Source organism: Jaculus jaculus, chromosome 1 (assembly GCF_020740685.1).
Source record: "Jaculus jaculus isolate mJacJac1 chromosome 1, mJacJac1.mat.Y.cur, whole genome shotgun sequence".
NCBI classification, from domain to species: Eukaryota; Metazoa; Chordata; class Mammalia; order Rodentia; family Dipodidae; genus Jaculus; species Jaculus jaculus.
In genome coordinates, this window is record NC_059102.1 from 241,004,902 (window position 1) to 241,031,176 (window position 26,275).

General features: G+C 42.4%; 1 protein-coding gene across 7 annotated transcripts in view; it reads left to right on the top strand.

Annotated features, from left to right (window-relative positions):
* Positions 1-26,275, top strand: part of Nup93 (nucleoporin 93) — a 126,378-nt gene that overhangs the window by 89,745 nt on the left and 10,358 nt on the right. For all 7 annotated transcript variants that reach the window (XM_045131655.1, XM_045131660.1, XM_045131678.1 and 4 more), the window contains 8 exons: positions 4,836-4,964; positions 14,401-14,475; positions 16,747-16,836; positions 19,635-19,789; positions 23,079-23,211; positions 24,464-24,621; positions 25,215-25,380; positions 26,010-26,103. In XM_045131655.1, the coding sequence (XP_044987590.1) occupies positions 4,836-4,964; positions 14,401-14,475; positions 16,747-16,836; positions 19,635-19,789; positions 23,079-23,211; positions 24,464-24,621; positions 25,215-25,380; positions 26,010-26,103 (1,000 nt within the window). The remainder of the gene's footprint in view (positions 1-4,835; positions 4,965-14,400; positions 14,476-16,746; positions 16,837-19,634; positions 19,790-23,078; positions 23,212-24,463; positions 24,622-25,214; positions 25,381-26,009; positions 26,104-26,275) is intronic.

Below are 26,275 nucleotides of genomic sequence, written 5' to 3' on the forward strand. Positions count from 1 at the left end.
ATTACATTTTTGGCAAAAGTTCTTTGACATAGAAATAGAAAAAAATTACTTGATTCTGATTTGAAAATATTTGAAAAGGGATTTTTGTTGTTGTTCACACTCATGAGTTTCTCACCAAAATTGATTCTCCTGCTATAAAGGACCAGTGAAATTCTGTTAGGATTGTTGGATGACTCTGAGCCTTATTAATCCATTTACCCTGCAGAATGTGTTTCTGGAATTGGCAGCCTGTGAACGTTGTGCCATACTGAGACTAAATGTGCAGCCAGCCAAAACATTTAGGTGACACACCACAGTGCAAAATCTGTGTGCTGTGTGTTTGTGAGGGTGATGTGAAGGGTTGGGAGCCAGCCTAAAGGAGACCTCTGACTCATCTGGACACCAGAAAATTACTGCTGAGCAAGAATCATTTTCAAACAAAAATGATTTGAAAATTAGCATCTTCCTGGCATTTTGGTGGTAATTTCATATCTGCATAACTTGCCAATGTCCTGCTGAAATGCCAAGAAAACAAGCTACAAAACCACAAATGTGTCCTAGCTTTTCCCATTTGGTATGTCCCAGCAAAAACAGAACAACATTATGATAACATATGCAGTGTTCCTAAAAGCCCTCAACAGCTCAGTAATAATCAGGTGAGGAGCCAAAATGCATGGTCTTCTTCCCTTAGGAAAATGGGTTTAGTGCTATTCTTACCTAATCTGGCTGCCCAGCTCTCTCCCTACCTTCCTTCCTTTCCTTTTTTTTTTTTTTTTCTTTTGGCCACACAAAACCTTTCCTTTTTTTAAAAAATTTTTTTTAATTAATTTATTTTTATTTATTTGAGAGGGCAGAGGAAGACAGAGAGATAGAGAAAGAGGGAGAGACCGAGAAAGAGAGAAAGAATGGGTGCACCAGGGCCTCCAGCCACTGCAAACAAACTCCAGACACATGTACCCCCTTGTGTATGTGCCTTACATGGGTCCTGGAGAATTGAACCAAGGTCCTTTGGCTTTGCCAGCAAGTACCTTAACCACTAAGCCATCTCTGCAGCCCCCTACCTTCCTTTCTTAACTATGTCCAAGGGGAACTTCTTTCCACACATAACAGTACCTTAAGTGACTTGGATTTAGTATATAATAGTTTCCCCACTGCTTTGTTCTTTTCCATACACCCTTTCAGTGTACCCTCTAATCTTCCGTTGGCTTTCTTTCCTGCTTTCCCTCCCACCTTGCTTCAGACCCCCACTGCCTCTCTCTTCTCCTGCTTCTTAGTGGAGGAGCTCTGTCAATGTTCCCTCGGTATTTAGCATCCAGCAGTTGAGTTGCTGCTCTGCCCAGAACAGGCCAGAATCAGGCAGATGGGTGGCTGATCATCCCTGATTAGCCCACAAATTGGACGTTCCATTACCTCTAATGTGATTAAGATAAGCTGGGGAGGGGGTTGTGGCCAAGGGAGGAGAATTTTAATGTTAGGACATTTATTTTTATTTGAAGCTCTTTATCATGTAACAGTGAGTGGAATGAGGCTGTTTCTAAATCAGTAGCCTGGCATACTTCTCAGAAACAGCTGAGGACTCAAGCCCTGAGAGCTTCCATTTTTCAAAACTGTTGGTATTTCCAAAAGTACCAGGCAAGAAAGAATTCTTGGCACATGGGTGGGAAGCCTAGTAAGCCAGGCCATAGTTAATTCTCACTGTTGACATTTTAGTTGTCATCTGATGCTGAAATTCTGCCCCACTGTGCTCATGCACTCTTTCTATGAGTGCTGTGTTGTCCATTCTCTTCAGTAGCTTTACCACTATGCCATTGTTTGTTAGCCAGGGGACTTCTTAAAATGAACTCTTATGACTCTTTGTGTGTCCTGGACTGCTATGCGTGCCCCGGTCCTCCTGCCACATGACCTTACATTTTACTGCACTGGGGAAAGGTCCAGGGCTGAGGAAGACAGTTGGCTTGACCACTAGTAAGAGCTTTAGCAGAAACTGGCCCACTTGTCTCCTCATTCTTAATAATGTCTCAGAAATGATCTCTTCCTCCGTCTCCAGCATGCTTCTCTTCTCAAAGTCACAGCCTGTGTGCTTATGCTCACCTGGGCAAACAAGAGGCAAGAGTTTTCCGCTGTGTACTTTTGAACTCAGGCTAACTGTCCAGAATGATCTGTTCAGCCTGATTCTCAGTGAGACGGGGGGAACCCAACTCATGACTGTTTAAAAGTTGGTGCTGGTCATTTTCCCCGTGTCTTCAGAGCATATAGTAGAAGAACATACAAAAACATCCCAGCCTTATTCTGACCACTGTGCGTGGAGGCTGTGTCTTTCTTTCTTTTCTTTCTTTTTTTTTTTACATTTTAAGAGTCATGCTGTACCAATTGAGCTAGCCAGGCATCCTATTTTTTCACATTTTAATAAATGCTGTTCCCAACTCAGTGCCTTTATAGAAAGAGTATATTTGATTTTTCTAACAGTTCCCCAAAGCTCATGTATATGGATATTATCAGTATGAATGATCTGCATTGCCAAAAATAAAGCAGGCATTACTAATACTCCCTCAGTGCTGCCTGATTAGATGCCGCTCTCAATGTAAATGAAATGGCTTTTTGAAAAGTGGGCTTAACTGATGGGAAACCTGGTCTGCCAATTAGAGAGTAACAGGCTGAGAACAGCCATACTTCACTTACTGTCTTGTTCTCCTATCCCTCCTCCCTCCACTCCTCTTTCTTTTTTTGCTTGGCCTTCTGAGCACCTTTGTTTTGGCAGCTGCCTGCATGTCACTACCAGTGGATGGTGGTGAGACTTTGCAGACTTTGTTGAGGAGGCTGGTGGGAAACTTAATTCCCAAAGAACTTTTTCCTGTTAGTGGCTTTCTCTCTGCTATTTTTTAAAAAAAAGGAGATTGCTGGGAGAATCATGTGTCTTTGCCTTATCTTAAGTGCTTGTCACATCTTAAGATACCACTAATCTTTTAATCCATCATTATTTTATGAACTACAAAGAAAAGACACTACCATGGCATGCAATCATTTGTAATAGGCAGCCTAATTCTAGACAAAGTTGTTTGTCTTCACAAGCACAGGGAGAGATGCCTAGCATCAATAATCACTAGGTAGATGCATGTCAAAAAGGCAATGAGATAGTACCTCACACTCTACCAAAAAAGTAGAAAATAGCAAGTGAGAGGGGCTGGATAGATGGCTCAGCAGTTAAGGCACTTGCCTGCAAAGCCTAATAACCTGAGTTTGATTCCCCAGTACATACATAAAGCCAAATGCACAAAGTAGTGCATGCGTCTGGAGGCCCTGGTACACCTATTCTCTCTGTCACTCTCCTTTTTCTCTCTGCATGCAAATAAATAAATTAAGAAATATATATTAAAAAAAATAGTAAGTGTGGTGAGGTTTGGAGAATTTTAAACCTTTTTGCACTGTTTGTAGGAATGTAAGGTCTGGTGGTCTTTATGGAAACAAGTGTTTTCAAACACTTAAAACTAGAATTGTCATATGATCCCAGAGATTCCACATCTGAATATATTCCCAGAATTGAGAACCTAGACCTGAGATATTTCTACCCTAATTTCTTAGCATTATTCACAGTACAAAGTAATTCTGACATATGCCACAATGTGTATGAAACTGGAGGACATGTTAAGTAAGGTAGCCACAAAAACACAAATGCAATATGACTCTACTGATAAAGATAACTAGACTCTAGGGACAGAAAGTTTTAGGGTGGTTACCAGGGGTGGGCCAGAGAAAGAGGCTTAGTGGTTAGAGAATACTAGCTTTAGTGTGACATACGAGTTCTGAGGATGGATAGTACAGTCACTGCACAACAGTGTAAAGATATTTCATGCCATTGAGCTTGATACTTTTAAATTGGTGAATCTGCCCGGGCATGGTGTTGCACACCTTTAATCCCAGCACTCGGGAGGAAGAGGTAGGAGGATCACCATAAGTTTGAGGCTACCCTGAGACTACATAGTGAATTCCAGGTCAGCCTGAGCTACAGTAAGACCCTACCTCAAAAAACCAAACCAAAAAAAAAAAAAAAAAAAAAAAAAGTGAATCTTATTATGTGTATTGTCCCACAATCAACTTTAAAAAAAAAAAAAAAAAAAGAGCTGGGGGAAATGGCTTAGTGGTTAAAGACACTTGCTTGCCTGCCTACCTGGGTTCAGTTTCCCAGTACCCACATAAAGCCAGATGCCCAAAGTGGCACATTAGTTTTGAGGTCATTTGTAGTGGTAAGAGGCCTTATGCACCCATTCTCTCCCACACATATACATATAATGATAAACAAATCAATAAATACTACAGAAACAGTTTTTAAAATGTCTTAGAATCAGCGAAATCAGATATTTTGCAACAGTTGCCAGTAAATAGTGTAAAAGATAAATTTCCTTTGGGGGGCTGGCAGATGTTGAGGTAGGGTTTCACTCTAGCCCAGGCTGACCTGGAATTCACTATGTAGTCTTGACCTGGCCTCAAACGGCGATACTCCTACCTCTGCCTCCCAAGTGATGGGATTAAAGGTGTGTGCCACCACACTCAGCTAAAGGATAAATTTTAAAGTAGGTTGGTTTGCTCTGCTTCTGGAGAGGTTGGTTGGGTAGGGTCCCCACTTTTCTGTTCTTCTGGGCTTTAAAAGAAGTGTGGGCCCAGTGTGGTGGCTCATGCCTTTAATCCCAGCACATAGGAGGTAGAAGTAGGAGGATCACTGTGAGTTTGAGGCCATCCTGAGACTACATAGTGAATTCCAGGGCAGCCTGGGCTAGAGTGACACCCTCCTCGAAAAACTAAAAAAAAAAAAAAAAAAGCATGGTCTGCCTTTCTTCATTGGGTCTGCTCTTCTCTGGCAGACCTTTGGCATGGCTGAGGAGTACCATCGAGAGTCAATGCTGGCCGAGTGGGAGCAAGTGAAACAGCGAATCCTTCACACGTTACTGGCATCAGGAGAGGATGCTCTTGACTTTACTCAAGAAAGCGAGGTAAGTTGAACCAGAATTTACTAAGAAAAATACACAGTTTACTTGGCTTCTGGCGCTGCTGAAACTTTCCACCATAGAGCAGATTTTGGTGGGCTTCCAGGAGGCCTCGGTTGCCTGAATTTCCTGCAGCATCCCAGGTACTTCTATGTAGTCTCCTGCATTTTCCTTAGACACTCTGACCTGTAAAGTTTATGTGTCCCAGAGCTCTGGCCTTGACCTCTTTTTTTCTCTCTCAATCACTGCCCTTTTGGTTTTACTAGGCTTGTGGCTCTAAATGCCATCTATGTACTACCGACTCAGATTTCAACTGCAGCCCTGACTCCCACAAGTGGTCTTGCATTTCAAGCTAAGTGTATGTCCTCCCCTCCCAGCTTCTGTTCTCACAGATCAGGTCAAAGACCTCACATTCACTTTTCCCCTCTCCCTTCTCACATCCACATCTCTCATATGCTGACAAAGCCAGTTAGCCCTGCCCTGAAGAGCCCAACTACTCATCCCTTCCATGTCAGCACTGTGGTCTGAACCACTATCATTTCTCACTCAAATTCTTGAACCACGGTCCTAACGGGTGGTTTTAGTTGCCTATCACTTTGTAACAAATATTTCATACCTTACTGGCAAAAAGCAAGCTTTGTTTGGGCTTGGTTATATGATTGGTTACATACTTTGGCTCAGGTTGTTTGAGGCTGCATTGAAGGTGGGGCCAAGGTTGCACTTGGAGAAGGCACACTCCTGAATCATTTTTGTGGAAGCCTCATTTCCTGGCTTCTGGCTGGACATATCAGCTCCTAGGCATATATACTGCTCACAACCATGAAAGCTTGCTTCCCCTCGTGCAGAAGGAAGGAATCCAGACAGAGCTGAAGAGCCTCTGAGACAACGTCTCTTTTTAGTGATACCCCTCATCTTGATCGTTAGACATGAGCCATTAAATCCAGGCTACATTTGAAGGGAGAAGACTAAGGGCTTGAAACCAAGAGGTGGGGATTAGTGAGGCTATTGTACAAGTTGCCCACCATACTGATCTCCCAGCTTGCCTTACAGCTCATATAGTTCCAGATGTAGCAGCCACATTGATCCTCTTAAGAGACAAATTTCTGTCATTGCTTTGCTCAGAACCCTCCAGTGACTGATCCCACCCATCTTCACCATAACTGAGTCTCAGTGCCTAAGGTCATCCTATGTCACTCTCCCTGTTCTTGCTGCCTAAGCCAAACAAGCTCATTATAGATTCCTGGCAGGCTTGCTTCAGTCTCGGGTTCTCTGTGCTTCCTACTGCTTCTGCCTTAACTGCTCTTTCCCACAAGTGACTTCATGGCTCACTCCCTTCCAGCACTGATACAGGCCATCTTTGGTTTTCCCAGGCCTAGATATCTGAAATCCAAACCAAGCCCTACTCATTTAAAATTCCCTCCATACACTTTTCTCACTATGTTTTTAGCATCTTTCTATTGTCCATTTCTTACAGTAGATTATGACTTTTGTGAAGGAAGGATTTTTGTGTGTTTTGTTTACTCCTTATGCACCTGGTACCAGGAAGAGTCCCTGGAATACAGTGGATGCTCAAGGAATATTTGCTGAATCATTTGGCTCAAACTAATTTTGTATGAATTTGAAGAATTAGAGATATATTTTAAAATGTGGTTTTATAATGGTTATATTAAATAGTCTTAATTGCCAAAGTTGGCTGATATTTGTGCTAAGTTGAGATTTTTGCTTCTGTTTATATATAGTTATATGATTCAAAAATTAACCACCCTGCCTCTAGATAGCCTAGTTACTTCCTCCTGGTGTAACCCATAAGTTTACAAATACAAATGTCAAGTGTATGTTCTGCACCTTCTTATACAAAGTTAGTTCACAGTGTTCAGTATTGTTTCTCACACTACATGCTGGAGGGTTTTCCTTCAGGGAATTTTGGGCCTGCACCTAGGACCAGCCAGAAAGTGTCCCTCTTAATCAATGATATCTGCCCTTGTGCCTACTACAGATTTACCATCCACAATGTGGGCCTGGAAGTGCTGGACTTGAAATCCTGCTGGAGTAGTGAGTAGTTCGGAGGCCTTATCCAAACTGATTAACCCTATAGACCTTCAAGGTCTTCACTGGTGAAATGGGATTATTGGCATAGTCAGTGAGATTCTTGAGATAGACTTACTCTCTGAATACAGAGCTGCAGTTTTTCCAAGTCCCAGCCATTCTCCAGTCTGCTGTCCACAGGACTGAGGTGATAGATGTGTGGCCTCACCCAGCTGTTTATATGATCCTGAGAAATTGAACTCAGGTGATATCAGGCCCTTATGTTTGTGGTAGAAGCCTTCTCACCTCTTGAGCTATATCCTTAATCCTCTTAGTACTATATTTTTTAAAGTAATTTAAGATATTTGGAGGTAGATAGTTAATTTGTTATATATAAGTAGGGGATTTGTATGGGCACATCATGTGTTGGAGATAGTTAAAATTTTAATGTTATAAAAATGATAGTGTTAACGTTTTTTAGGTATTGTCACCAGTGCTCCTTAATACATGTTTTTTTTCCAGAACTTGTTTCATGCTTTCTTTTTTGTTTGCTTGTTTTCTTTCCTTTTAAGACAAGGTCACACTATGTGGCTCCTGCTATCCATGAACTTGCAGTCCTTTTGCCTCATCCTCTCAAGTACTGGACTACAGGCATGTGCTCCTATGTTGGGAGTGGATACTCCACAGGCTTTATCTATAATGAGATGGGGAAACAGAGGCTCAGAAAGGCTTAATATGCTGGCAAGACCCAGGACTGTTGGCTTTTAGCTTTTTGCCTTATTGACATCTGAGTCAAAAGATAGATAGGGGGCTGGAGAGATGGCTTAGCGGTTAAGCACTTGCCTGTGAAGCCTAAGGACCCCAGTTTGAGGCTCGGTTCCCCAGGTCCCATGTTAGCCAGATGCACAAGGGGGCGCACGTGTCTGGAGTTCATTTGCAGAGGCTGGAAGCCCTGGTGCGCCCATTCTCTCTCTCTCCCTCTATCTGTCTTTCTCTGTGTGTCTGTCGCTCTCAAATAAATAAATAAATAAAATTTTAAAAAAAAAAGATAGATAGGTTTGTTATTTGTGAGACCTGCAAGGCCAACATTCTTCTTAGGCAATTTGCTCTTGATTTAAAACAAAACAAAACAGGTTTTTCTATCCAGTTTGTCCCCAGGTACATGGATGCTGAAGCCTACTGTCTCAGGAAATTGTTCCTTAAGGACATTGTTCCACATTTCTTAAACTCAAAGACTTCAGGTTCAAAACACAGTCCTTGAGAAAGAAGAGCTAATGTATATGAGCCTTGGCCAACTTAATGTTGCCTTCCCAATTCCTTCTGAATCTGGGCAACCAACTAGAACAGCTCACAGCTTTATAAACTTCATTTTTTAAAAAATGGTGTTAATAGGCTGTGTTCTGTACAGGGATTTGGAAGTAATTATAAATTGCAAATGAGATATTCTTCCCTGTGATTGCTCTTCTCTCAAAGCTAGATGGGTCTATTCAATAGACTCTTCTTCCATGACCTCCAGGCCCCTTGGAGAGAAGTTAGCCATGCTTATGCTATTCAGTTGGGACTCCTGGCAGAATGAAGAACATTGCTATAAAAGTTGGCAGATGATGAACATAGATCTCTTCAATTTATCTCAGAATTGCCATTTTCTGGAAAGTGGTATGGTTTTTGTTGTTTCTTTCTTTATAATTTTTTTCAGAGATAGAGTCTTGGTATATAACCCTGGCTGATCTGGCACTCACTATGTAACCAATGTTGGCATCAAACTCATAGTGATCCTCCTGCCTCAGCCTCCCAAATAGTATGCTTACTTGTAGTTTTTCTTTTAATTTACACTTGTAGTTTTTATTGTTTTTTGTTTCTGAGGTGCAACATTCATTCAGAAATGTGTACAAATCATAAATATGTAACTCAGTGAATCATTACAAACAAAACACATAAGTAAGGAAACAGAACATTACTAGTACTTCAGCAATCCCTTTCGTGCCCCCCTGGCCCACCCCCAACATGAAACCAATTTTTTGTTTTTGTTTTTCGAGGTATGGTCTCACTCTAGCTAAGGCTGACCTGAATTCACCATGTAATCTCAGGGTGGCCTCAAACTCATGGTGATCCTCTTACCTCTGCCTCCCAAGTGCTGAGATTAAAGGCATGCGCCACCACACCTGGCTCTGGAACCAATATATTTTTAAAATATATTTTATTCATTTGTTTGCAAGCAGAGAGAGGTAGGTAGAGAGAATGGGCACACTAGTGCCCCCTAGAAACTGCAAACAAACTCCAGATGTAGGTAGTGTCATTTTGTGCATCTGGCTTTGCATGGTTACTAAGGAATCAAAGTTGGGTTAGGTTTTGCAGGCAAGCATCTTAACCCTTGAGCCATCTCTACAGCCCTGGAACCAATATCTTGACTTCAGGTATTGTAGATTGGTTTTATCTGTTTTGAACTTCTTATAAGTGGAACCCATAGTATGTTTCCCTTTCTGACTTCTTTTTTTTTTTTTGGTATGACATTCTGTGTATTGTTGTATATACTAATAAGCTATTGGTTTTTGTGGTGAAACTGTATATAACTGTAGTTTGTTTATCCATTCTAGTGTTGATGGCATTTGGATACTTTCCAGTTCTTGGCTTTTATAGTTGGTGCTTTTGTGAGCATTCTTGTATGTACCTTTGGTGAGAATGTATTTGCATCTTTATTGAGTTAATCTGAAAAGAAATTGCTGGGTCAGAGAATATGAATGTGTACAGCTTTAGGGCTAGAATTGTAGATCTATGGAAGAGCACTTGCCTAGTATGCATGAGGCCCTGGATTCAATCCCTAGCACCAAAAAATTTAAAAAAAAAAATCACTTCAGCTTTTTTTTTTTAATTTTATTTATTTATTTGTGAGAGGGAAAGAGGCAGAGAGAGAGAGAAAGAATGAGAGAGAATATAGGTGGACTGGAGCTTGTAGCCACTGTAAATGAACTCCAGACACGTGTACCAGCTACCTTGTGTATATGGCTTACATGGGTCCTGGGGAATCAAACTGAGGTCCTTTGGCTTTGCAAGCAAGTGCCTTAACTGCTAAGCCATCTCTCTAGCCCCTTGTTTTCTTTTTTGAGACAAGTTCTCACTCTAGCCCTGGCTATCTTAGAACTATGTAATATAAGGTGGCTGTAAACCTCGTATAAGCTGACTGAAATCTTCAGCCTCTCAAATGCTAGGATTACGAGCATGAGCCACCATGGCTAATTGGTTTTCTGAAAAGATTTTATCAGTGTATCATCTGCCAGAGGTATGTGAAAATCCCATTTGTTCCATATATCTGCCACATTTGCTGTTGTCTTCAGAGTTTAGTCATTCTGCTGGCTATGTGGAGCCCTGTTATCACAGGCTTTTTCCTATCCTTCGAAATGGATAGGAAATGGAAGGAGATGTTATCTCCACATTGTCACCCTGAGCAGGCGGCCAGACAGTGTGAAGGACAGAAAGCAGGCTCTAAAATTCAACAGACCTTGAATTCTTGAGCCTGGATTTTCTGTTCTAAAATGCCTTTCTGTTGTGGGATGCAGAATCTACGTGAAGCCTCAGCCCAGTCCTGGCACTGAGTATATACTCGCAGGTCTGTGTAGTGTTGGTGTGGCTATTAGCATTTGGTAAGCTGCACATTATCAGGTTCAATCATTTTTTTAAAAAAAACTTATTTATTTATTTTGAGAGAGAGAATGGCCGTGCCAGGGTCTCTAGCCACTGCAAATGATCTCTAGATGCATGCACCCCCTTGTGCATCTTGCTTACATAGTACTGGAGAATCAAACCTGAGTTTGCTTTGGCTTTGCAGGCAGGTGCCTTAACCACTAAGCCATCTCTCCAGCCTCAGGTTCAATCATTTTAATATGGATCTTAATAGAAAAATAGTTAAAAGAAATAGCACTTAGAGGCTAGAGAGATGGCTTAGCAGTTAAGGTACTTGCCTGCAAGGCCTAACAACCCAAGTTTGATTCTTCAATACCCACATAAAGCCAAGAGCACAAAGTGGCACATGCATACCTCTGGAGTTTGTTTGCATCAGCTGGAGGCCCTGGTGTGCCCATTCTCTCTTTTTGTGTCCCTTTTCTCTCTCTCTCTGCTTGCAAATAAATGAATAAAAATTGAAAGAAAGGGGCTGGAGAGATGGATTAGTGGTTAAGGCACCTGCCTGCAAAGCCTAAGGACCCTGGTTTGATTCTCTAGGTCCCACATTAGCCAGATGCACATGCATCTGGAGTTCATTTGCAGTGGCTAGAGGCCCTGGCTCACCCATTCTCACATTTTCACTCTCACTGTCTCTCTCAAATAAATAAATATAAATAAAAAATCTTTAAAATAAATTGAAAGAAAGAAAAAAAGAAGTAGTAGTATTTGGTATCTTCCTTACTCTTTTCTAAACGTCTTACTGTAAAGAGAAGCTTAAAAGGTTTTATTTATTAATTTAATTTATTTGACAGAAAAAGAAGGGAGAGAGAGAAGGGGTGCTCCAGGGCCTCTAGCCCCTGCAAACAAACTCCAGATCCATGTGCCCCCCTTTTGCATCTGGCTAACGTGGGTCCTAGGGAATCAAACCAGGGTCCTTTGGCTTTGCAGGCAAATACCTTAACCACTAAGCCATCTCTTCAGCCCCTCCTTTTTTTTAATTTAAAAAAAAAAAGAATGAAAGAATTTAGCTGGGCATTCTGGCTCATGCCTTTAATCCCAGCACTTGGGAGGCAGAGGTGGAGAATCACCAAGAGTTTGAGGCCACCCTGAGACTACATAGTGAATTCCAGGTCAGCCCGGGATAGAGCGAGACCCTACCTCAAAAAAGCCAAAGAAAAAGAATTTAAAGCAAAAATTGAACAGGTAGGATAATTTCTGAAATACTTTCCCCTCAAGCTTTTCATACAGAAGAGCAGAAACGCACTGTTAATATCTGTTCCTAGCAAGTTTTAATAAAGGAAATGCTGCTTCAGTGGCATAAGGTCAATTCAGAAAATTTCTTTAGGATGTCATTGAAGAACGAGTTTTAACTTTTAAAGGAGATTGGAAGATTGTTAATGTCTCACGTGGTCAGAATAAAAATATGTTTTAAAGCAAGAAGGAGACTTGTGGCTTGAGCAGTATGGGGATTCCTGGATACATGTTAACCAACATTCGAAACAGAATTTTTTTGTGTGTGTTTTTCGAGGTAGAGTCTCAGTCTGGCTCAGGCTGACCTGGAATTAACTGTGTAGTCTCAGGGTGGCCTCGAACTCATGGTGATCCTCCTACCTCTGCCTCCTGAGTGCTGGGATTAAAGGCGTGTGCCACCACATCTGGCTTGAAACAGTATTTAAAGGTGAATTGAACCTCACTGGCCTAGGTGGATGGATTAGTCAATGTGTATTCCCCTAATGTATTGTCTAGTAAATAACTTAGCAAGCAACAGACTTGCTAGAGAAGCTGAACTTATAATTTAATTACAGCTCATTCTAATGTTACTCTGCTGTGTGTTATGTGAATCTCAGTGAATGGTGAACAGCTTCTAATTTTGATTGAATACAATATCTTACCAGACTTAATACCATATCTCATTAATTATCAGTTACACATCTTTTACATTTTAATATCTCTAAAATCAAGATATATTTTAAGTTCAGTAGTGTGTCATAGTTTTATAACATTTTTTAAATATTTCATTTATTTATTTGTTCATTTGACAGAGAAAGAGGGAGAAAGAGAATAGGCGTGCCAGGGCCTCTAGCCACTGCAAATGAACTCCAGGCATATGCGCCTCTTTGTGAATCTGGCTAATGTGGGTCCTTTAGCTTTGTAGGCAAGCACCTAAGCCATCCCTCTAGTCCCTGTAACATTTTTTTATTTCATAGTGGAACATATAATGACATTCTAGCATGTAATAGATGAGATTGGTGAAATAACAGTAAAAGTTCGACTGACAGAATTTGAAAACTAGATTATTCTAAGTTGTGTATTGGGGCTTCCCAGCAGATTCTTGGGGGATAGGCTTGGTGATTTGAGTGGAATTTCAAGTATACAAAGTGTTCTGATACTCTTTCAAAAAAAAAATAGATAAAAAAAATCTCTGCTCAGCAGGTCCTTCATTTTATTGGTGGTGTGTAGTGTATAACAGTGAACACCTGTGATCCCACTTGGGAAAGCTAGCTGCTATTTGTGACCATCATCAGACACATCCTTCCAGTTCCTTCTCAAGGACTTCCCTGATTAGGATTTATAAAATCATGTATCCTCATCAGTTTATTACCAACTGTAAATGGTATCATTGTGTTTACTAGGCTCTCCAGTATGATGTTGTTTTGCTCTGTAGATTTTAAAACAAGGTCACATGACAGGTGGGTTGCATTTAGAACCCTAGTTTTCAGGTCCCTAGTTGCTTTTCTGTAGTATTACTGGGCTTTCATAGCTAAGTATTGGATATTGGGTACCTTGATGCTCTGTGCTCATCATGCCAAACCATTCCACTTGGAAAAGAAATGCTCTCCCTTCCCTTCTATGTGTACGTATTTTGTTGTCACCCTAGACTTGTTTGGGTAGGAGTGCTGCTTTATTCCTTCTGCTTTGCCTAGAATGTACCTTCCATGCATATACCTTGTACCATAGTAGATGTTAAATTAGTTTACTGCCCCCACACACTCCATCCCAGAATGGCTGTTTTGTGACTGCCTTCCACTCTGAGAAGCCTATTTCCAGTCTGTCCTCTGGAGACTGCTGTTTCTCCATGTTCTTGCAGGCTCCTGGTGAGCCTCTGTCTGGCTCTACCTACTTGTCTTTATGGCCTTTGTGGTCTCTGGTTCCCTGCCGTCCCATTGGTCCTGTCCTGCCATCCCTAGTATAGTTGAGTGTATAGGCTACATGTTGCCCACTGCAGAGAAACTCAGAGGCCGGAGGGGTTCAGAACATGCCTCCCACTCCCTATACTGGCACCCACTTTCCCTGCCTTTAGGCAGTTGGGCTCTGGAATTGGAGTTGAATGTCTACTAGCCCCTCTGTTCAGGAATTACATGTGCACATCCTGTTGATGGATAACTGACTTTGTTTTGGTGAGGTTGTGACTTGGCCAAGGACAATTGAAGGAGAGGTACTTTTGAAAACAAGAGCATTAGGCAAAATTCATTTAGATGGAAATTTGAAGACTGGAAACCAACTACTTTTTAAATGGGTAGTTTAAAAAATTAGGTCTTTAGTACTGGCAAATATTTCTCAAAGCTGTTCAAGGATAGCTGAAACACCAGTGTCCTTGCAGAAATGCCTTATTGCTGTTCTCTGCCTCCCCCCCCACCACCACACACACATAGGTTATTGGACTTAACAGGTTAATGACATGGTCTGTTCATATGATTCTTTTATTTCTCAGTGATTGAGTACTACTGTTAACCATTTTTGGGTGTGCTTTTATCTGCAGCCAAGTTACATCAGTGATGTGGGGCCTCCTGGTCGAAGTTCTCTGGATAGCATTGAGATGGCCTATGCCAGGCAGGTGAGTGCACATTCACGAAAGATTTAATCCAAGAGAAACCTGTGAGCCTCAGGAGAGTCTGAGGGGAAAGCGACTTCCCATAAAATTCAAACCTAAGTGGAAGCGGGCTTTTCACTTGCGGGATTGGTTAATATTTTACCATGTGCACCACTGGAGAATTCTGTTAAATTGGGTAATCATGTGATTCAGATTTGATGCAAGGAAATTGAAATCTGCCCTCTCCACTGGACCAGGTGTCCTGATTTGCATTGTTGGCAATAGCTATGTGTGGAATGAAGGCTTAAGGAACTGCTGCATAGCAAATGGAGTTCTGTATTAACTGAATCACTGGCCCATCTAGTGGTATGGTCAGAAATCCTTCACTTAAACCCTGGCTGTGAGGGATTGTCTAAATGCTTTCTGCATGCTGAGCATCACTTGGTGTTGTAGTAGCATTGGAGAAGCTTCTGGGTCCACAGAGCCTTACTCGCAGTTCCTTACCACAAGCATGCAATAGGGTATGTGGACTGGGCGGTTGTGTGGTAAGGAGAGGCACTCTGTTGATCTAAGGACAGGGCATATCTGGGATTGACTCGGACTAAAGCAGTGCCAGCCAACCATTGTGTTTATTAGAATGCCACTTCCTCCACAAAGTCTCAAGAAGGTGGATCATCCTATACCTGCTCAACTATGTCCAACTTCCATGACCCTGCAGGTCACTACCCTCTCCCTCCCCTCCTGCCATCCTGGAATGGAGTTGTTGGAGGCAAAAACCAGTGACAGCTGTCATGAGAAACTGTTGGAGCCTGTGCTCTTTAGCAGAAGACTCCATCTTAATCTGCCGGTTACTTGGTTGATGGACTTTTGGCCTTAGCTGAAATCCCACTTACCTTGCTGAGAAAAATGCCCTAAATGCTTTTTAAAATGCCTCTCCTTCCAGTGACATGGCAACTTCAAACTCAGCTTTCCACAGTTGAGTTCCAACTCGGCCTTTCACTACTGGTGTTCATTTCCTTCTCCTACAGACTTTGGATCTCTCTCCTTTTATGTTTCACTGTCATTATGTGGCTGATGCTCTTCCTTGCTTTAGCCACCACCAGGTCAGACCCGGTGAAATTTATAAGCTTCTGAAGAGAGAAATGATACTGTTTCTACCTCTGCAGAGCTAAAGCTATAGAACTTCACATTCTTTGTAGCACATAGGACCCTATAATGCCAGCTCTCTGTTTACATGGCTCTCCCAAGGAATGTAAAGTTTTATGTCCTGCGTTGGGCTTGGTGCCATGCAAAAGGAGGCTTCTAAGACGTGCTCATTGCGTCATTGAGCACCACTTATGGTTCAGAACCCTGCTAGTTAATCTTCATAACAGACTCGAAGCTAACTGATGTTGGCATGCTCTATTTAAAGTAGCAGAGACAGGTTCTGTGGGATCACAGTTTGTTTAAATGCAGTCTCAGTCTTTGGTAGAGCAAGGAGTTCAGATGCAAAGTGAAGTCTTCCACAAGAGTAGAATTTACTAGTTTATAGCCATCGTTACTTTAGTGTTTTACATCAAAATCCAAAGTAACAGTTGCCTTACAACTTAAACAGCATATCATAATTGGGTTGAGTTTTTTTTTATTTTATTTTAACCTTAACAAGCAGTAATTCTTTCTAGGCGAAATGAATATTGCAAATGAGAAGCAAATGCTATTCCAATACATGTGAAGGGAGGCTGCAACCTGACTTGGTCTATAAACACTGGATCTGGACCCATTTAGTCTTTGATCTGAATTTCGTCAGACTTTGGCCTGGTTTTTTTTAATAGAGAGAGAGAAAAAAATGGATATGCCGGGGCCTCTAGCCACTGCAAACAAACTCTAGACACATGTGCATCTGGCTTCACATGGGTACTGGGGAATTGAACCTGGGTCCTTTGGCTTTGCAGGCAAGTGCCTTAGGTGCTAAGCCATCTCTCCAGCCCTGGCCTGGTTCTTTAAAAGCAGCAGCCTGACCTTTGTTTAGTCTTGTCATCTTCCTCTTTGGTCCTTGCGTCCTGCCTGAGGCATGAGGCACACCTCTCCCAAAACCACCTTGTTCCTGCTCTTCAGGTAGTTGCGAGGCTGGGCTAGCAGTTAGCTTTGATGTGTTGCCCACAGAGCTGGGAGCTAGCCCTGTAGGTGGTCCAGCCACCTTGAGGAAAGGTTAGGTTGTCAGAATCTTCTACATACAGTTTGCTAGCTTCAGTACTGCTTCAGGAAGTCTTCATAGGGAGTGAAAATAGAAATTCACTTTGCTTTCCATTATTTCAGATTTATATCTATAATGAAAAGATTGTGAGCGGGCACCTGCAGCCTAACCTCGTGGACCTCTGTGCTTCCGTTGCTGAGCTGGATGATAAGGTAGCACCCGGAGCTAACCTGAGCAGAAACACAAGGCCCAGAGTTCAGATGGGATTAGCAGCTTGCTGACTTGGCTGAAAATGCACTGGAGAGACTCTTTTCCATGAGATAAAATTCTGTTTTTCAGAGTTTGTTCCCTCCCTCCCTCCCTCCCTCCCTCCCTCCCTCCCTCCCTCCCTCCCTCCCTCCCTCCCTCCCTCCCTCCCTCCTTCTTTCTTTCTTTCTTTCTTTCTTTCTTTCTTTCTTTCTTTCTTTCTTTCTTTCTTTCTTTCTTTCTTTCTTTCTTTCTTTCTTTCTTTCTCTTGTATGTGTGTACACATGTGCCAAGGTGTACATGTGGAGCACAGAGAAAACTTCAAGTGTCAGTCCTCACTTTTTACCTTATTCAAGGCAGTGTCTCTTGTTTACTGCTGCATTCACCATGCTATCTAGCTGGTGAGCTTCCCCAAGACTATCTTGTCTCCACCTCCATCTTCCCCTAGGTTTGCTGGGATTGTAGCTGCTAACATTAAAAAATTCAGCTTTAGCTGGGCTTGGTGGTGCACGCCTTTAATCCCAGCACTGAGGAGGCAGAGGTAGGAGGATCACCATGAGTTTGAGGCCACCCTGAGAATGCAGAGTGAATCCCAGGTCAGCCTGGGCCAGAGTGAGACCCTACCTCGAAAAACCAATAAATAAATAAATAATTCAGCTTTATATGGGTTCTAGGGATCTGAACTCAAGTAATCATGTTTTCATGGCAAGCACTTTATTCCCTGAGCCATCTTCCCAGGCTTCTGAGTTTCATTTTAAATAATTTTAGAGTGATTTTAAAGATCATTTTTACTTATTTATTTCAGTTACTTATATACAAAATATGAACTGTAAACAAACTCCAGATGCATGCATTACTTGTTTTTAATTTTTATTCGAGACTGGGGTTGTGTGGGGGGGAATGGGTGTGCTAGGGCCTCTAGCCATTCAAACAAATTCCATATGCATGTGCCACCTCGTACATTTGGCTTATATGGGATCTGGAGAATTGAACCTGGGTCCTTAGGCTTCAAGGGCCTTAAATGCAAAGCCATCTCTCCGCCCCCCCCCCCTTTTAATGCGAGAAAGTGGGGGAGCCAGCACGCGAGCAGAGCACACCAGGGCCTCCTCCAACCACTGTAGTTGAACTCCAGATGTGAGCACCCCCTTGTGCACACGTGCGACCTTGTGCATTTGTGTCACTTTGTGTGTCTGGCTTATGTGGGACCTCGAGAATCGAACATGGGTCCTTAGGCTTCACAGACAAGTACCTTAACTGCTAAGCCATCTCTCCAGCCCTAAGGTGACTTTTTTAAAGGTGAATTTTCAGAAAGCTTAGCCAGGCTCCATTAACTGTCACAAGAGTTCTCTTTGCACTCCTCAATCACCATTTTCCCTCCTTACACAGACTAATAGGTTTTCTAGGTGAACAAACTGCAGAGGGAGTTTGCAAGCCCCTATAACTTGACTCATTACAGTGCTCCTCTTTGAATTCCCCCCCCCCCCCGTCCCCCGTCCCCACCTGTGTGCTGCTTCCTCTCTGCACTCCTACCCCTGACCAATTTTCTCCTCTACAGAGGAGAAGCAGTGGGTGGACAGACTGTGTTGGTAGGTGCTGGGAGGAGGCAAAAAGGAGGGAAGGATAATTTTGGGAGCAAGCACCCAAAGTCAGATTTTTGCTGTTTTTTGTTTTTTTTTTTCCCCCCACACATGTTCTAACTTTTTTCTAATAGTTATATGTAAGGCAGTTCAAGCAGATGTAAAGAAGAAAGCAGACATTGACCAGTCACTCCACCACCTAGAAAAGTCATAGCTTCCACTTTTGAGGGTGACCATGAGAACAGACTTTTCTTGTTCTGTTTTGGGAATTAAAAAAAAAAAAAGTGTAAGCCTGCATGTCTCCCAGTTGCTGCTGTGTTTAGATTATTGCCAAGGGGCCTGGGAACACATTTTAAAGGAGAAATTCATAGCCTGGGGGAAATGAGACCCACTGGGTAGGGTAACACAAAGGAAAGAATGCAGCTCCTTCCTGGAGGAGTGAATGGGAAGGAAAGTGGGAGGCTGGGATGCTGGCAAACAAAATGGAGCTAGAGCACTGGCCCCAGAGAGTCTCTGGAAGGACAAAACCTGTATTATTGAGGTTAAACTCTTATTTTAATCCTTAAGAAACCTAAATAGCCTTGTAAGGACTGAAATGTTGCACTTGAGTTCAGACTCCTAGAGCTCAGGGCAATTGCATATGTATTCATGCACCCTTCAGGGACAGCCCACTGGCCTCCAGTGTTCTTGTGCTTTCTGGTGCCTTTATTTATTTATTTTATTTTATTTATTTTTGAGAGAGAGGAAAGAAGCAGAGAGAGAGAGAGAGAGGATGCATCAGGGCCTTCAGCCACTGAAGTGAATTCTAGACACAAGTACCACCTTGTGCATCTAGCTTATGCAGGTCCTGGGGAATTGAACCTGAGTCCTTAGGCTTTGCAGGCTAGTGCCTTAACCACTAAGCCATTTCTCCAGCCCTCCTATGCTTTTATTGATGTCAGTGTTCTGTCAGGCCTGGCATGATCACTGATCTGGAAGCAGCTTCAGGCAGGGCAGGGTTAATCATCAGTGTACAGACTAGTGGTTGGTGGGACAAAAGCCCATCTTCTGCACTGTTTGAGTTGTTTTTTCTTTTGGGGTCTCAGACAGAAGACATTAACCTTACCTTCTCCTCATCCTGCCTACCTTTGAAGTCTCTAAGACTCTGAAGTAGTCTTAAGTGCCTCATAACTTTTCATTCCCTACAGCATTGTTACATGCAGAGCATTTCTGACATGTGGACCATGGTAAAACAAATGACAGACGTGTTGTTGACACCAGCAGCTGATGCCCTGAAAAGCCGCAGCAGTGTGGAAGTACGCATGGCATTTGTCAGGCAGGCCTTGGGGTACCTGGAGCAGAGGTAAGTCAGCTTTCTTAGGTCTGAAGTAGTTCTGTGGCTGAGTGCACTGTAGCTGGGATGATTTAAGCCTGAGGCTGAGATAAACCTTTTTTTTTTTTTTTTTTTTTGGTTTTGGTTTTGGTTTTGGTTTTTCAAGGTAGGGTCTTACTCTGGTCCAGGCTGACCTGGAATTACTCTGTCATCTCAGGGTGGCCTTGAACTCATGGCAGTCCTCCTTCCTCTGCCTCCCGAGTGCTGGGATTAAAGGCGTGCGCCAGATAACCCTATTCTTATGGACATGGGGAATGATGCATTTGGGAACTGAGTAAGGGGGAGCACTGCCGAAGTCTCTTTATTTTTATTTATTTACTTTTTGTTTTTGTTTTTGTTTTTTGGTTTTTCCAGGTAGGGTCTCACTCTGGCCCAGGCTGACCTGGAGTTCACTATGGAGTATCAGGGTGGCCTTGAACTCATGGTGATCCTCCTACCTCTGCCTCCTGAGTGCTGGGATTAAAGGCGTGCACCACCACGCCCAGCCCGAAGTCTCTTTATTTCTTTCACTTAATCCTGTTTCCTAATGTGGCTTATCAATTACTCTTTAGACTCTTGTTTTCTCACAGCATCTTGATTCTTTTTTTTATTTTTGGCAAGCCAGGGCCTTAGCCCCTGCACTCAAACTCCAGACACTTGCACTACCTAGTGCACATGTGCTGTTTTGCGCATGTGTCACCTTTGTGCATCTGGCTTATGTGGGATCTGGAAAGAGATCGAACCTGGGTCCTTAGGCTTTTCAGGCAAACACCTTAACTGCTAAGCCATCTCTCCAGCCTAGCATCTTGATTCTTGCTCTGGTTGTATGACCATGTCAAAACTTAGGAAGATCTCTCTAACCTTATTCTGATCTGGGTCTTCTCAGTTAGTCTCTGTGAGTCAGGGCTTTGCCCAGCTGTAAGGCCTGTGCTTTGTGCTTGGTCTTTTTTGCCACCTACTCACTAATCCGAGCTGGTTGTGGCTGAGTCCTGTGCTCTAACTATTGTCCCCTTCATTAGTAGGTCCTGTGCCATTCATCCTTCCTCTCAGAGCTCTGAATGGACCAGCAGGGGTTGTCATGAGTATGCAACAGACTCTCTTTGTTTATGAGACAGGGTGCGTGAGCTTCTCCCTGCTGGCTTGAGAAGAGAAAGCCCAGTTGAGTATACTAACTAAATCACAGCCCTTTGCCACTGAACCTCTGCCCCTGCCAGTGGCCTTATAGTGTGGTCGCTCTTTGTCGACAAAACAGTACTTCTTAAGAAGCTTGTTGTAACTGAGGGAATTCAGACTTGGGGCAGCGAGGAACCAGTTTTTATACCAAATGCAATATTAATTACACCTTAGCTACATGAATACCATCCAACCTGTATGTTCACTAGCCTCCATTCCCTTTTTAGGAGAAATCCAAAACTAGCCTCGGCACAACAACTTTATAAAATAATTCTTCAGACTTTGGCTAAATTTTTGTTGATTTTTTAGTACATTGATCTCCAGCCCCTGGTTTTAAACTTTTTGCTGATGCTATTTATATAATATTTCAAGTGGAATAATGGTACAGCTGGCAAAGTGCACCCAGCCCCACACAGTCTTTTTACATATAAGGCCAAAAATGTTGAGAGAGTATAGGGTTGGTATTTCTCTGTCACACTCCATGGTTTGAGATAAGACGTAGTTTTCTTAGCTCTCAGAGAATTTAGGCTGTTTTAATTTAGACCTTTACCAACACGTGTTTTAGAAGAGATGCTAGTGGGCATCTGTCTGTCCTGACTGCTACACAGCTTTCTATTCTCTTATCCTCTGCTTTTGAACACTTCCAGTGCTGGGAGGCTCATTACATTGGGTAAATTAAATTTTGCTTTTTCATGATAAACAGTATGTGCTTTTTACATGGAATTTTAGAAGGTGCTGAAAAAATCTGCAGAAAAAAGAAGTCCCCTGTCCCTCATATCCAGAAGCTCCTAGAACCTTATAGTTTACTCCCTTTTTTTCATACATGAGCACTTTGTTTGATGATGATGACATATACAATATGTAGTTTAGCATAGCTTTTTGAAATTTTATTTATTTAATTATATTCTTAAATATTTAATATTTTAAATAATATTTTTAAAATAGAGAGAGAAAAAAGTGCCATCTTGGGCATCTAACTTTACATGGGTACTAGGGAATCAAATATGGGTCCTTAGGCTTTGCAGGCTAGCATCTTAAATGCTAAGCCATCTTTCCAGCCCTAGCTTTATTTCTATTTACCATTGTCACATTTTCCATTGTTTGTTTTTATTAATTAACCTTTTTACTTTCTCTTGCTATTTTTAACCTGATGTGAACAGCTTTGTGCTTATGGAACACCTGCTCTTTTAAGGCAGTTGTTTGTATTAATCACATATTTGGTGATTATAACAGGGACTATTTGGTATGGAAGCACTTTAAAACACTATCAAAAAATTTAAGAAACATGCTAACAAATAGAAGAATGAAAAGAAAATGATAGAAAGTCATTATTTTCCAGTCATCACTATAATAATTGGTTTATTAAGGCCCATCAGTAGAAACTAAAATTGTTGAATAAAAGATTGTTGATGGGCTGGAAAAATGGCTTAGCAGTTAAGGTGTTTGCCTACAAAGCCAAAGGACCCCAGTTCAGTTCCCCAGGACCCACGTAACCCAGATGCACATGGTGGTGCATGCATCTGGAGTTCATTTGCAGCAGCTAAAGGCCCTGGCATGCCAATTCTCTCTCCCTCTCTCTCTCAAATAAATAAATAAAACAAAATATTTTTTTAAAGAAGATTATTGATGAGGGCTGGAGAGATAGCTTAGCCATTAAGGTGCTTGCCTGCAAAGCCTGAGCACCCATGTTTGCCTCTTCAGATCACATGTAAGCCAGATGCACAAGGTGATGTCAGCACGCAAGTCCGCACATATGCACAAGGTGGCACACACGTCTGGAAATTGTTTGCAGTGGCTGGAGGTCCTAGCACACCAATCGTGCCTATCTCATAAAAAATAAATAAATAAATAAAAGAAACCCTACTGGAGCTGTGACCTGGAACAGTTATCTCTCACCTCTGCTTTTAAAGCTCTTGAGTCCTGGTGTATTCCCCAGGAGTTCTTTGGAGTATCCACAATGATGAGAAGTCTTTACAAAAGCAAATAATGGAACTGTTTTCTTTCCTATGTGAGGTTTTACATCTAGGCCCTGCCCTGAGAATTCACATACTGTGGGTGTGGACATAGATGTGTGTAATACATGTTTTTAACCATTTCTACTTTTCAGTTATAAGAATTACACCCTTGTGACTGTCTTTGGAAATCTGCATCAGGCCCAGCTGGGTGGTGTGCCTGGGACTTACCAGTTGGTTCGAAGTTTCTTGAACATTAAACTTCCGGCACCTTTACCTGGACTTCAGGTACTGACAATCTTCTCTACATAGTCAGACACACCCCACCTGGTATTTCTAGGCATTCACAGTTGAAAGGAGGTTCTTTGTGAAGAGGCAGGGGGGAGGGGCTGGTGAGGGAGCATGGTCGGAAGTCAGTGGTGCAGGAGTCCAGGATGAAATTAGGATCCCGGGTAGAGTGGGAGGGCATCAGGTCCTGGACAGGTTTTGAAAATGAGCTGAGAGGGTTTGTTCTGGACCTTGAATATGAGTATAAGGCAGAGTGAAGGATATCTTGGAGGTTTAGGGCTAAAACAGCTGGAAGAATGGGGTTGGACATGGTTTCTAGAATGTGGCTCCTCTTCTCAGCTTGCCATCCAGCTAGAGATTAGTACATCATGGTGTAGTGAACAAGTGTTAGCCTGTAGCTTTGTGCAAAGAGTTGGGACATATAGAGAAGGGTAGTTTCATGAGGGGTCACACTTATTCTTGAAGCACAGGTGCTCACCATCAGCAGAGTCAAATGTATGAGGCTGCCAAGTATATGGAGTGGCAGGTATGTGGTAGGGCTTGGTGAGTTTGTGCTAGTTGGTGAAAGCCTTGAGTGCTAAGCTGAGCACTTTGGACTTGAACAACTTAGGGGAGTAAAAAGGCCAGTGACACCATGTAATCCAGGTTGGGCATGGTGAGCTCAGGAGGTGTGGCCTACTCCTCTAGAAGAGTTGGTGAAGTAGAACAGTAAGCTCAGCCTGCTATGAGGACAAATAATAAGCAGGGTGGGTGCTCTGCTTCCTGGGCAGAGACTACTCAGTCACCTGATGTTTGGTTAGGATGCCTAGAAGTGTGTGATACCCAGGTGCTCAGCATTTGAGAAAATGAGGAATGGCTAATTACTTGTTAGTAGTTCATTGTATGAACTCATGTGGATAACAGTAAGTCTCTTATTTGTCAGTGATGTCTTTAGCCCTTGGGTTGTGGGGATCATAGAAATGCTGGTGTGAAAGTCATCACAGAATAGCCTCCTTGTGGCGACTATGGAATTTCAGAGAGAAAACACAGGACTGTTGTAGATCAGATGGGTTACATACATGAGAGAGGAACTCCTGAGCCACACCATACAAATTTTTTTCTTTCTAAAACAAGGAGTAGAAGGTTAATAATGGTTCTTAAATATGTGGTTGTAATAAAACTAAGGGGCTTGATACAAGGACAGAGACTTAGCTGGGTGTTGGCACATCAAAATGCAATTAGTTTGTTTGAGCATCTCTCTTTCATCCATTAGGATGGAGAAGTGGAAGGCCACCCTGTCTGGGCATTGATTTATTACTGCATGCGCTGTGGAGACCTACTTGCTGCATCCCAGGTGGTCAATCGAGCCCAGCATCAGCTAGGAGAATTTAAAACCTGGTTCCAGGAGTACATGAATAGCAAGGACAGAAGGTATCGTGAATGACATGGCATACTCACAAGTCACATGGAAGCAAAGGCTTGCTTGCCAATGTTTTCTTCCTTGTATGAGCTCAAAATGAACTTCTGCTTTAAGATTTAAAAGAGAGAGAGAAGGATCTTAGAAAGTGAGTGTCTTGAGGGTGAATAGTTGTTGAAATCATCAATGAAAGTCTAGAAGTACATACGTCTGTGTTTGGGAAGTTTCCTCTGTCAGTGAGGGACTATGCTGGGGAGCATGGCTTAATTTTGCATGATTCACAATCAAAGATGCTTTATAAAATAGGACTTTTTTGCCAGGAATGTTGGTGTACTTGGGAGGCTAAGGAGATTATAAGTTTGAGGCCAGCCTAGGTATATAGCAAGACCTAGTCTCTAAAGGATAGATAGATAGATTAGATAGATGGATGGATGGATGGAATAAAATGGGACTTTTTGTATTATATTCACTTGTTGAATATAAGTGCTTCTGTGTTCAATGTAGAACTATGTTGCCATGCACTGCAGAGCTTCCTATGACAGGGTGCTTTCACTTGACCTGGGGGGTCTTTACTGAAGTGGATCTGTCTGTTCCCTTATGTCTTCAGATTGTCCCCTGCTACTGAAAACAAGCTCCGGCTTCACTACCGTCGAGCCCTTAGGAACAACACAGACCCCTATAAGCGGGCCGTGTACTGTATCATAGGCAGGTGCGACATCACTGACAACCAGAGTGAAGTAGCTGACAAGACCGAGGACTACCTATGGTTGAAGGTAAGCACAGCTTCCTTGCTTGGGTGGGCTTTTACCCCTTCTGTTTGTTCAAGTTCTTCACACCTACTTAATGCATGATGCCAATGAGGTGACCAGTCCAGAACCAGTGGATTTTATGTCTACTGGCCCCTTTTTATTTTTAATTTCCTGATAATAATCCACTTTCTTCTCCTTTCCATTCCTTCCTCTTCCCCTTCTCCTTTCCCTTCTTCTTCTTCTTTTTTTTTTTTTTTTACTATTTTATTTATTTATTTGAGAGAGAGAAAGAGGAAGACGCAGATAGAGAGAAAGAGAGAATGGGCACACCAGGGCTCCTAACCACTGCAAATGAATTCCAGATGCATGTGCCTCCTTGTGCAGCTGGCTTACATGGGTCCTGGGGAATTGAACTGGGGTCCTTAGGCTTCGCAGGCAAACACCTTAACCACTAAGCCATTTCCCCAGCCCTTCTATTCTTTTTTTGGTGATAAGGATGGAATCCAGGACCTGGTGTGCTCTGTCAGTAAGCTGTACCCTCAGCCCAGTGGCCACATTGTCTCATGTAGCATCTTGCTCACAGTATTAAGCACAGCTGCCCACTTGGCTGAGAATGTAGTTTGTACCAATGTGTGTTTCCTTTGGGAATTTAGTTGAACCAGGTGTGTTTTGATGATGATGGCACCAGCTCCCCACAAGACAGGCTCACTCTATCACAGTTCCAGAAACAACTGCTAGAAGACTATGGTAAGATCCTGAAAAATCACTTTTCTCCTTGTGTCCACTTAACGCAAACCCACAGCATTCCTCTGGGAAAGTCTGTCATCCCTGAATTCAGTTGAACTGTAACCATTTCAAATCAAGTAGAGACCATATTGCCTTAAGAAATGTTTGTAATTTAGCTACTCAGGATGCTGAA